Source organism: Oncorhynchus kisutch, linkage group LG5 (genome assembly GCF_002021735.2).
Source record: "Oncorhynchus kisutch isolate 150728-3 linkage group LG5, Okis_V2, whole genome shotgun sequence".
Classification (NCBI taxonomy): Eukaryota; Metazoa; Chordata; class Actinopteri; order Salmoniformes; family Salmonidae; genus Oncorhynchus; species Oncorhynchus kisutch.
In genome coordinates, this window is record NC_034178.2 from 42,104,635 (window position 1) to 42,117,450 (window position 12,816).

Here is a 12,816-nt window from a genome sequence, read left to right on the forward strand (position 1 = left end):
ATTACAGAAAGCCCTTGTTGATTTAAAACTTGTTCTAAATATATGTTGTTCTCTAATTGTTAGAGGAATTAAATTCCTATATGTTTATTAACCAATTTATATTAATACACTCAGCTCGTTTCTAAAGATTTGTAAGATACTTATTTGCATAAAATGGACAGAGACCAGTCTCAAAATCAAGTAATAGCGTTTATACACACATTATATTCAATACTAGGATTAAAATTAAATTCATACATCTATACAGAAACATAATAGTATTCTGATTAGTCAATCCTGATTGAAATGTATACATAATTTAGTCATTATTGATTAAAATCCCATAACACTAATTCGCTAAAAAATGTCTCAGATGGGCTATATATTCACTCATTGGGTGGCTCTCTCAACGAGCGGGATCCCGCTTATAAATACCTGGGCGATTGATAAAGATCTAACGTTTAAAAAAACATACTGATGAGCTAGATAAAAAGCTACGATTCAATATGGACATCTTCATTAGAAATAGATCTTGCCTCTCCATGAACAGCAGGAAGCAGATTGTGCAGTCAACTTTCCTGCCGGGGAGTTGGACGGAGACATGTTGGGCTGGGGAGAATGTGGGCTCCCGAGTGGCACAGCAGTCTAAGGAGAGTGCATCTCATTGCAAGAGGCATCACTACAGTACCTGGTTTGAATACAGGCTGAATCACCTCCAGCCATGATTGGGAGTCCCATAGTGTGGCACACAATTGGCCTAGCGTTGTCCGGGTTTGGCCAGGGTAGGCCATCATTTTTAATAAGAATTTGTATTCTTAACTGATTTGCCTAGTTAAATAAAATAAGTAAATAGGGGAGACTTTTCGTTTCTATTTTCTTTACATACCTATTGCATTATTATTATGATAATTTCTCTGTATGTAATTATTTTTTCTCAGTTTTTGTTTGTTTTGTTGTTGTGGCAGCCTAGGGTATAAACTTTGTAAATGTACATGAATATTGTACCTGTTCCATCCCTTTTTTTGGGCGGCCAACCTTCCATTTGCCCTGTGGGTTCCACTCAGAGCAACAGGAAGTCTACTTAAAAATGAAGCTTCACAGTTCACACATACATACATACTCAAGCTGAGAATTAGCTTATTTTCTCAGATGTGCATTTATCAAAGCAACATTGAGATATGTCTATTGTTGTTGAGAGGATTTATTAAAATACATTGAGGTATGTCTATTGTTGAGAGGATTTATTAAAATACATTGAGGTATGTCTATTGTTGTTGAGAGGATTTATTAAAATACATTGAGGTATGTCTATTGTTGTTGAGAGGATTTATTAAAATACATTGAGGTATGTCTATTGTTGTTGAGAGGATTTATTAAAATACATTGAGGTATGTCTATTGTTGTTGAGAGGATTTATTAAAATACATTGAGGTATGTCTATTGTTGTTGAGAGGATTTATTAAAATACATTGAGGTATGTCTATTGTTGTTGAGAGGATTTATTAAAATACATTGAATAAATACACAAAGTACAAAGTAAAAGATTACAATTCACTTTTTTTCATTGATTTGCAATTTAGCACAAACATCTGTACCATTATAATAACACTGCTTGAATTCAATAGCTCTCTCAAAGCTAGCTACGCAGAGCAACCTTCTCTTTCTTTACCAAAGTGAACCTTCATACAAAACATTTCACATGCTGTGCATTCTCCGCAACAAAGGTGCCTTTACCACGGTCTTTTGGTAGCTTTTTGAAGCCTTGTTTATAAGCATGTACATGTACCGTAAATATATTTATAATATTAGACTGAAGCCTTCTTACATACACATTACATTCATACTGACTTCAGTTTGATTGCATTTAATTTAAACAATTTGATTTCAGTCACTTCCGCACTCCGTAAGGAAACAGAAGTGGATTTGATTGAACACATTCTGTGTGCACATTGCAGTTCTATGGCAACTACCCTGCAACATTCATTTTCTCTCACGCATACTATGAACACTGAACAAAAATATAAATGCAACATGTAAAATGTTGGTCCCATGTTTCATGAGCAGAAATAAAAGATCCCAGAAATGTTCCATACCATAAGCTTATTTCTCTCAAATTTTGTGCACATTTTTTTTTACATCCCTATTAGGAAGCATGTCTCCTTTGCCAATATAATCCATCCACCTGACAGGGGTGGCATATCAAGAAGCTGATTAAACAGCACGCTCATTACACAGGTGCACCTTGTGCTGGGGACAATAAAAGGCCACTTTAAAATGTGCAGTTTTGTCACACAACACAATGCCGCAGATGTCTCAAGTTTTGAGGAAGCGTGCAATTGACATGCTGACTGCAGGAATGTCCACCAGAGCTGTTGCCAGAGAATTGAATGTTCATTTCTCTACCATTAGCTGCCTCCTATGTCGTTTTAGAGAATTTGGCAGTACGTCCAACCGGCCTCACAACCGCAAACCACGTCCAGCACGGGGGGGGGGGGGGGGGGAGAAACCCTTTTGTGGGGAAAAACTCATTCTGATTGGCTGGGCCTGGCTCCCCAATGGGTGGGCCTGGTCATGTGATTGACTGGGCCTGGCTGCCACCCAGGCCCACCCATAGCTACAACCCTGCCCAGTCATGTGAAATCCATAGACTAGGGCCTAATTAATTCATTTCAATTGACTGATTTCCTTATATGAATTGTAACTCAGTAAAATCTTTTAAATTGTTGCATGTTGAGTTTATATTTTTTTCAGTATAGTTAGGTACATGATCGATAAGAGTATGAGAGAGACAAAACACTGGAAATCTTAGTATTTACATAGCATTGCTATTTGCTTCTGTCCAGTGACACAATTCCAATTTATGACAAGGTGTGGGTCTTGTCCAAACCATCCAAAGCAACACTTTAGTTCACACAGGGACCCTCACATGACTTACAAATGGAGTAACAGGCTGAACAGAAACACTGGGACTGCACTCTCCATGGACAGAACATCACTGATAAACACGCACTCAATTGGGTGCAAAATAATAGCTTACGAACTGATATGTGCCCTATTTGTTGAAATTCCTATCTAAACTTCAGGTGAAGTGCTTTGTCTGAGAAGACAGTGGCCCAATCCCAAATGGAGCCTTAAGACCTACAGTACGCCCTATTCCCTTGGGAGATCTTAGAGGATTTGATGTAAGCAATATGGTTATCGCTCCACCTTGTCCTATGATACACTATGTGGAAGTCTTGCCATGTTGCTTATACCGTTAAAATCCTCTCAGACCTCCACAGGTGCATAGGGAGTAGGGCTTAGGAGTCCATTTGGGTCAACAACTGAAACAATATGTAGTTACACATTCCAGCCAAAAGAGGGCATGACAGAGCACCTCAGGAGATTCATATAAAAAGCCGACAGAGCAGAGCTACAATCAGACCCTGTATACAGGAATCTCTTCAGTTCAGGATGGTCCATTCACAATTTCTTTCTCAAAACCTCCACATACTATAAGTGCTATAGCCCTGTCATTAAAAACAATACAAATAGGTAATGGATCTACTCTTTGAGAGAAAAATAAGAGCAAACATTGCAATGAGAAAATTGAATACACACATTCTTGAAAAATCTGAACAAATGAAGTCTCATTAAACATATAAAACAGTAGTTTCACATTAGCAGACAGATGGAATAAACAGTATTGTCAAGTGAATCCATGCTGTCGCTCTGATACAGTTTCGTCCTCACAACACGCAATGCAATAAACAGTTCTCTTCCAAGGAACCCATTTATAAAAAGAAACATAAAAATACGTTTTGATACTTTTTCTGCAATGTTCTCCAACCATGTTCCTTGATGGCTAATATCTATGAAGATTCTAATCTATAGATGATGAATTAGCTGTCTAATTCCACCACTGCCCTCACTTCTTAATGAAAACATTTTCACCAAAGTCTAAGATTATCAGCATACAATCTGGGACGTTAGCCATCCAGGACACGGAGTGAGCAGCTGTCTTTTAGTGGCACTAAAGCAGTAAATACTGAAATAACACTTTACCTTAACATGAAGAACACACAATAAAGCACTTTTCATGGAAAACATGAAACCTAGGCCAAAAGGTGACGGACGCAGTGTCATAAGCACTTTGCACTTAGCACTTTGATTTATCATTTCTCAAAATGGAACAGGGAGGGAGGAGCTGTATGTGTAGCAGGCAACAGCCAATAATCACATTCAAATGTTAAAGAAATACATGTACCATACCATTGGCAGAAATAGGCTAGTCTTGAGTCTCTTCTGAAATGTACAAATGGTTACAAACTGTACCACAGTTAGATATGTTCTGTAACTTCTATGTGATCGTCACTTTTTGCACTAATCCAGCCTGTTACATTGTTATGCATGTATGCATTAAATTCACAATGAATATGCAAGGCAAAATAAACAGCACTCTCTTGAACTATGTACATTACAAGGGGGAACCCTTAGTATATTAGTAGCTAGCTCTGTAACTAGGATCCCTTTCTCCAGAGGCGGGAGATGGCAGTCTTTATGGGTTGAGGCATAGTGCAGCTATCCTTCCTTAAAGTCACTCTTATTCTTACAAGTTCCAACTCAAGGCTCTGCCCCGAAACTATAAAAACAAACACATGTACTAAAATTGACCAGAGAATTGGCTGCTGTATGAGCACCCACTTATCATCTCTATAATTCTAGGAGGGGGAGACTTATGCCTTTGTGGTTTTCCTTCTATTTGTATGTAGCTAAAGCACAAAGCTCCAGCAGAGGTCAGTCCCGATGCTCAATGAAGAGGCCAATGATGAACGCAGGAGGAAAAGACCCAGAACGAAGGAGCAGAGCCAGGCCTAAATTAAATAGCCACAGATAAGTCTCATTACAGCAGCCTTGGCAACTCCGCCGGCTCGTCTTCATGTGAACTTTGACTTTCTCAGCTCTCCCTGTAGCCAAGACAGGGCAGTTCCAGTCATCCTACAAGATCACCACGGTCGTGTTCCTCTGCCCAGCCGTTGCTGACACATGGCAGATCTTACAACCCCTGGATAGGTATTTTATGTATAGCCATGTGGTGCCCGATGGCACAGTCGATGGCGTAGCACCCAACCATTTGTTGATGCATGCAACATCTGAGCAGGGGAACATGCTTCCACATATCAGGTAGCAGAGGTCGGGGCGTATGAGGTCGTTTGACTCTCACATCCTAATAGACAGTTCCTCTGCTTGACTCACCAACCTAAGTCATAAAAGCAAATAGCTACTGCAAAGTATGTTGAAGAATCCTTGAAAGATAGAAGTGCAATTGATACGATAGACAGATACATCAGTGTAATGTTCTTAGTGTTATCCTATCATCCATAGACATAGAGGTTAGTTAGGTGTTCTCTGGCGGGTTGATTCTGTAATCATTGATACAGTAGTTGACATCCCTTGGCTTGGCTGACTCCAGATCAGTTTTGGAGTAGATTACCTAATCTTCAATACAGATAACATCACTGGGCTTGCCTGACTTAAGGTCAGGGGTGGTGACATGCCTCAGGTGGTCGCAGGACTTCTTGTCCAAGTGGCTGGATGGAGGAGGGGGGCCGTTGGACACTAGAAAGGAGGGAATGATTGGGGAGGGGGAGGGATACCAAACAGGGATATCAAACAAAGAGTGCTCAGCAAAAGAGATGACCCAAATAAAATATTTGAAGCTATGTATTCCCTAACATATTATTAGAAAGAGAAGCAGAGCAGTAGTTAATCTTACAGTGCTACCTCTTTTTCAGTTATCATACATTCTGTCCTCGACTGTTCAGCTGAAACATCTTGTATTACAGTTAAAGTCGTGCAGAGACAGGCCACTTACCACTGACATAGGGTCCCAGGGGCATCTGGCTATAGTTGACCATGGCCTCACCTGCAGGCCCCCGAAAACTGCCCCCAAAGCCAGTGCTGTACATCTGGGAACAGGCAAATGAGCCCTGGCCGAACGGCTAGAGATAGAGTAAACATTTTACACATCCTGTCAATGATGGAATCAACCAAAACTACTTATCACCACAACAGAGCCAATGACAGTACAGTACCTGTTGGGGCGGAGGTTCGTTGCCGCGGCTGGTGAGGCGGCTGAGGATGCTCCTCTCAGACATCTGCAGACGCGAAGACACTGGGGGGATCCGGGACAACATGTTGGGAAGCCGCGTCACATCCGCCTTCATGTCACTTAACAGCTCCTCCAGCTGGTTCAGTACTGGAACGCACACACACATACACACAGAACAAACACACACAGAACAAACACACACACACACACAGAACAAACACATGCACACACCGTCAATAACGAGAATGCACTAACGTATTCAATCTTATCTACAGTTCATGCAATGCTTAATTATTATTCACCCAGATCTTGAGTTTGTAGACAGTGTTTTAGTCCTGCTGCTGTGTACACACTGGGAGATGACAGACCTTTGTGCAGCACAGCGTTGGCTGGCTTGTTTCCAGCCAGAGACTCCTTGGACAGGTGCTGGTGAGACTCAGCCAGACACTCCACCTCAGCAAAGCGAGTGTTTAGGGCCATGGCCGGGTGGCTGGGGTCCTGGGTCATGTTCAGGTACGCTGCCCTCCTCAACTGCTCCTCTATCACCAGAGCCTGCTCCAGCAGCTAAAAGAGAGGGAGAGAGAGAGAGGGTGGGTGGGTGGTGGTGAGAGAGATGTGGAGATTGAATGTTGCCTTCAGTTGTCTTGTCCACTTTTCAGATTCAAGGTGTTCACAATTGTGTTCGTATGACAGCAATAAGCATTTCACCTTAAAGCGACGAGCCAGGAACTTGTTCTTCATCTCCAGGTAATTTCCCTTGTGCATCTCAGTCTTGAAGGGCTCATTGTGGATGGCATAGCGTGGGTCGTTCTGAATGTCCTGCCAGCGGGCATAGCCATGTCTGAGGTTCCCCCGTAAAGGAAAACAAACATGATAAAAGGGCTTCACATCACAAACAGAGAGACCTGCACACTGTGAATTCCGAACAGCTGTGTTAGATGCAGAGGAAGGATACGTTACGATGCCAGCCAGTAGCCAGTAGTCGTGGCGACGGTGCCAGATGTCATACATCTTCCCAGATGACACGGCAGCCCGCTCCTCGTTCTGCCACAGGGTGTGCAGCTCTGAGATATAGTAACACATCAGATCATACATCTACACTATATATACAGAAGTATGTGGACACCCCTTCAAATTAGTGGATTCGGCTATTTCAGCCACACCCATTGCTGACAGGTGTATTAAATTGAGCACACCGCCATGCAATCTCCATAGACAAACATTGGCAGTATAATGGCCTTACTGAAGAGCTCAGTCACTTTCAACGTGGCACCGTCATAGGACCCCACCTTTCCAACAAGTCAGTTCGTAAAACTTCTACCCAGCTAGAGCTGAATGAATGATGAATCATGCTTTACCATCTGGCAGGCCGAATGACGAATCTGAGTTTGGCGAATTCCTACCTGCCCTAACGCATAGTGCCAACTGCAAAGTTTGGTGGAGGTGGAATAATGGTCTGGGGCTGTTTTTCATGGTTTGGACTAGGCCCCTTAGTTCCAGTGAAGGGAAATCTTAATGCTACAGCATACAATGACATTTTAGATGATTCTGTGCATCTAACTTGTGGCAACAGTTTGGGGAAGGACATTTCCTGTTTCAGCATAACAATGCCCCCATGCACAAAGCGATGCCATACAGAAATAGTTTGTAGAGATCGGTGTGGAAGATCTTGACTGGCCTGCAGAGAGCCCTGAACTCAACCCCATCTAACATCTTTGGGATGATTTTCAAAGCCTACTGCGAGCCAGGCCTAATCGCCCAACATCAGTGCCCGACTTCACTAATGCTCTTGTGGCTGAATTGAAGCAAGTCTGGAGTGCTGTATTTCCCATTGACATGCTCAAACTCCTGGACCTGGATACAGACACAACAGTGAGTTAACAATCTAACAACAGAAGAAACTGGATTTCTCCACCATTCTAGACTTGTTGCATTTTATTGAATGCATGCAATCTAAAACCAGATGCAAGAGGCAGGGAACCAGCCTTACTCAATCTAAACATAGGCTACAAGACATTTCTCAACCCTGTTAGGATGTAATGTTCCATTATCTAGTGGAAAGCCTTCCGAGAAGAGTGGAGGCTGTTATAGCAGCAAAGGGTGGACCAACTCCATATTAATGCCCACAATTTTGGAATGAGATGTTTGACAAGTAGGTGTCCAAATACTTTTGGTCATGTAGTGTATGTAATGTTCCTACACCTCAGCTGTTTCTCCCGCCCATCCCTCACCTGTGAAGCCTCCGTCGGCAATGTTGAACATGAACCTCATCTTGAAACCATTCTTCTCCAGTAATTCCCTCCTGACCTCCTCCATCTCCTCCTGTGTTTCTTTTTCTCCATTCAGCCGTCCCTCGGGCACGAGCAAGTCCTCGCTCTTGACCTCGTCTGAAACAACTAAGGAAATCGAACAACTAGCTTACATTATTGAGGTCCTCTTTCTGCAAAAAGTGTCACTCAAAGAGTGACAAGGTTTTAATGTTTTTCGCTGTTCCGCAAATACCTGGATTCAGTTCCTTCTCCTCAGGTTTGGTTGGAGCAGGATCACTGTCTCCTTTTTCTAAGGACTTCTCTGTCTCTCGACAGGGCTCCGCTAGAGGGTCATTGACAGATGACCACATCAGAATGTTACAACTGATTTTTATGAAGTGGGACAAACCAAAGCCATTACACCAACCATTTACACTTCATTTGATTATGACCATGTAATGCACCACTCACCTTTTGGTGAGCTTTGATTGGACAACAGCTCTGTCTGTATGGATGGAGGCTCTTTAGGATTGATGGATGGCTCTATCAGTGCGGAAGGTATGTCTGTCATTTCACTACTCTCCTCTGAGGAGACTGGTTTGTCCTCTGTGCTGCCTTTCTCTGTCTCATCACTGTCAGGAGCGATGTCCGTCTTCTCTACCTGGGATGATGACTCTGTACTAACATGAGTCTGGAGAGACAACCATCACAGATGGAGAGGGAGACAGAGTAAAACAAAAAGGAGACAGTTTACTTTAAAAGGTGACAGTTAGAAAGTGGCATGTGTTTTGTATTATAATAATAATCAAATGAGATTTATGGGGAGATGTATGAACACAGTAAAGGATAGAGGGATGAGAAGGATAAGAGCGGGGAAAAAAGGGACATTTCTGAAGAAGCGTGAACTCTGACCTCCAGTTCTGGTAGGTTCTTGCATTCCTGTTCTGTGGGCTCCTTGTCTTCAGCAGGCCCTGAGATCGAGTCCATCTTCTCTGTAGAAACAGCAAAACAATCACCAAACAGTGTCTCACATTTCCTGTCTATTGAATCTAATGAACTAAGCTGAGTTCTGAAACACACACACATACCACACACACTGGACAGGGTGAGGATGTGACTCTGACCTGGTGGGACAGGACTTCCAGGAGGCTGGGGTGTGGCAGCAGGGCTAGCAGGGACGGGGGTGTTGGGGTCAGAGGACAGACTCTCAGTCAGTTTCTTCAGCTCCAGTCCAATAGGGATCAGGTCTGGAGTGCTGTATTTCCCATTGACATGCTCAAACTCCTGGACCTGGATACAGACACAACAGTGAGTTAACAATCTAACAGAAGAAACTGGATTTCTCCTCCATTCTAGACTTGTTGCATTTTATTGAATGCATGCAATCGAAAACCAGATGCTTGAGGCAGGGAACCAGCCTTACTCAATCTAAACATAGGCTACAAGACATTTCTCAACCCTGTTAGGAGGCTAACTTACTGCTTTCTGCTGGGTTTTATTCATGTAACTATGGAGTCATTGGATGACTGGTTGATGTGTACCTTTTTTCTGACCAGAGACATAACCCCAATCCTGGTGAGGACATGCTGACGGGACAGCCCTTCTCGTGGAACCCCATCTGCAAAGGTCTCCGCCCCGTCTGCCCCGGGCTCACAAAGATGTCTCATGAACAGGGACACGTAGGCCCTAAGAGAGACAGGGTCACATTCATACAGCTAATCAATCGCCGATCATAGTAACAAAGACACTTGAATTGGGGCCTCCCGAGTGGCGCAGTGGTCTAAGACACTGCATCGCAGTGCTAGCTGTGTCACTAGAGATTCTGGGTTCGAGTCCAGGCTCTGTCGCAGCTGGCCGCGCCCGGGAGACCAATGGGCTGGCGCACAATTGGGACAGCGTCGTCCGGGTTAGGGGAGGGTTTGGCCGGCAGGGATGTCCTTGTCCCATCGCAGATTAGCGACTCCTGTGGCGGGCATAGTGCACGCTGACACGGTCCCAAGATGTACGGTGTTTCCTTAAACACATTGGTGCGGCTGGCTTCCAGGTTAAGTGGGCATTGTGTCAAGAAGCAGTGCGGCTTGGCTGGGTTGTGTTTCGGAGGACGCGCGGCTCTCGGCCTTCGCCTCTCCCGAGCCCGTATGGGAGTTGCAGCAATGAGACAAGACTGTAACTACCAATTGGATACCAAGGAATTGGGGAGAAAAAACGGAAGAAAAATAGTAGCTAACTAGAAAAAGATACAAAAACAAAATAAAAAATGTAATACTTGAACTAACATTGTCTGGCATTTCGTATGGGAGTGAACAGTAGACTGCAGCAGAACCCCAGTTAAAATACAGTACAGGAGGAGCTTTAAATACCTGAACTCTTTCTCACTTTTCCCTCTCAGGTCTCTGACCAGCCAGTGAGAGTTGAAGGCGTCCTGAGGAGGCATGCCCCAGCGCATGATAGCGTTGAGGAAGGCCTTCCGCTGACGGGCGTTGAACCCCAGCACCTGGCACAGGGCATTATACCCATTGGTCAAATCAATGTGCATACATACACATGTTGTCTACTACATTAAAACCCAGAGTGCTTTCTTCCTTACCTCGATGTTGCCCCCTACGCGTGCCAGCAGGGGTGGCAGAGGTTTGTCCCTGTCACTCTTCAGCTGCCTGCGAGAATGCCTGCGCCCACCTACAGAGAAACACCCCCCCCACCACCATCAGCCAGGTGCCTCAGCAACATCTTATCAATGATAGGTTCCAGGCCCATCTACACAGGACAGAGCAGGCACTGAGAGAGTTAGTTATCTATAACGTAGTGATTACGCAGGTCTCATTGACACCCACCTTCCGGCCTCTCCTCGAAATCTTCGTCCTCGTCCTCGGACCCCACGGAGTACTCGGAATGATTGTCTGAAAGATCATCCTGCCACTCTGAGCCACAGATCAGATCAGAGAGAAACAGCACAGTGCATTCACTTGTGTAGGGGCCTACTGGGGGAGGAGGGGAGGGGGGCTAGCACCGCAGACCGCTACAGTGGGCATGCACACTGACACTACTCCACTACACCACTGGGGGGCAGGCATTCTTTCAAAAACTACTACTGACTAGCAGCAGAGCCTCTGTCTGTTCTGTCCTCCCAGCCACTACACTGGTGGACTGTGCACTTCATCAATACCTCATGTCTCTGAGTGTGCATTTGCTTTAGATGGGTTTAAATGTTTCCCTTTCAGTCTCAAATGCCTGTTGTTGAACTATGGGGGGTAGTGTTATAAAAGGAACTCTACACAACTTGCATACTGTAACGCTATAAGCAATATAAAGCAATCAAGCTTCAAATGTGCCTCTATTTTCAAGCAAGCTGCTATAGTTATGAACACACAGCCAAAGAAAGGTATAGTGTGCCACTCGTGTTACCAGAGGTATAACTAGAGCAGTGGGCTTCAAAGTTGGGGTCGCGGGGGAACTGCAGTGGGGTCGACAAATTAATAAATGAAAAAGTACATATTACATATTATTGTACGGGACCCATATGCAAAACTTTTTGAGAAAGATAATTTGAAAAATACCATTTTATTGAGTAAATGTATTTATTGGTTTCTTTTCAAGATGAAAATGTGATGAATTGAAGGTTATTTGTTGATGTAAGAATATAAATTTACCGATTGTAAGGTTGTGTCATTAGATTTGGGGTGGGGTCATGCAAAATTCTTGGAAAAAAATGGGGTCCCCAGAAATTCTGGCCAAAACAAATGGGGTTCCCACTGAAAAAGTTTGAATACCACTGTTCTAGAGTGATGCTAAGTTCACTCAAATGTTTTCTAAAAGGAGGGGGACCAATAAGCATAGCATTACTGTTACAGTAAAGGGATACTTCAGGATTTTGGCAATGCAGCCCTTTTTCTACTTCCCCAGAGTCAGATGAACTCATGGATCCATTTTTTATACTCTGCATCCAGTATGAAGTAAGTTAGAGGTAGTTTCATGAGCCAATGCTAACTAGCATTAACACAATAACTAAAAGTCTATGGTATCTACTAACATGCTAGCAGTTAATACGTCCAGTCATTGAGTTAGCAATTGCACTAACGCTAGAGACATGACAATGGTATCCACGAGTTCATCTGACTCTAGGGAAGTAGATGAAGGACTTCATTGCCAAAATCCTGAAGTATCCCTTTAAAGAAGAAGAGAATAGCAGGCCAGAGTGTACAGTACAGTATGAGGCAAACCTTGGTCCTCCTGAGACGTGTCGTTGTAGTTGACCTGCTTGCGGATGCGTTTGCCTTTGCCCAGGTTGCGGGCCAGGTCCTCCTGCTGCTGCTCGTAGTGGTGCCTCAGCAGCTTCTCCCAGTAGTCTGGATCCACATTCTCCTCCTGCTTAATGATCTCCCGCTGGGGCTCCTCCTGAACACACACGCATGCACACAACGTAAGAATACTGAACAAGGATACTTCAGGGTAAACTAAATGGTTAGCTACTACTGAATAAGCACTGGTAATCAATGAGAA

General features: G+C 43.7%; 1 protein-coding gene across 5 annotated transcripts in view; it reads right to left on the reverse strand.

Annotated features, from left to right (window-relative positions):
* Positions 1–1,518: 1,518 nt before the first annotated feature.
* Positions 1,519–12,816, reverse strand: part of chd5 (chromodomain helicase DNA binding protein 5) — a 37,939-nt gene continuing 26,641 nt past the window's right edge. For 2 of the 5 annotated variants that reach the window (XM_031825095.1, XM_031825096.1), the window contains exons 24-39: positions 12,537–12,711; positions 11,151–11,237; positions 10,907–10,995; positions 10,680–10,813; positions 9,861–10,005; positions 9,444–9,609; positions 9,232–9,311; positions 8,791–9,010; positions 8,573–8,662; positions 8,302–8,466; positions 7,026–7,134; positions 6,779–6,911; positions 6,373–6,634; positions 6,054–6,217; positions 5,834–5,960; positions 1,519–5,577 (exon numbers count right to left, since the gene is read on the reverse strand). In XM_031825095.1, coding sequence (XP_031680955.1) covers positions 5,453–5,577; positions 5,834–5,960; positions 6,054–6,217; positions 6,373–6,634; positions 6,779–6,911; positions 7,026–7,134; positions 8,302–8,466; positions 8,573–8,662; positions 8,791–9,010; positions 9,232–9,311; positions 9,444–9,609; positions 9,861–10,005; positions 10,680–10,813; positions 10,907–10,995; positions 11,151–11,237; positions 12,537–12,711 — 2,271 coding nt within the window. In that variant the 3' untranslated portion in view covers positions 1,519–5,452. The remainder of the gene's footprint in view (positions 5,578–5,833; positions 5,961–6,053; positions 6,218–6,372; positions 6,635–6,778; positions 6,912–7,025; positions 7,135–8,301; positions 8,467–8,572; positions 8,663–8,790; positions 9,011–9,231; positions 9,312–9,443; positions 9,610–9,860; positions 10,006–10,679; positions 10,814–10,906; positions 10,996–11,150; positions 11,238–12,536; positions 12,712–12,816) is intronic. The other 3 variants (XM_031825097.1, XM_031825099.1, XM_031825098.1) reach the window with 3 other exon arrangements.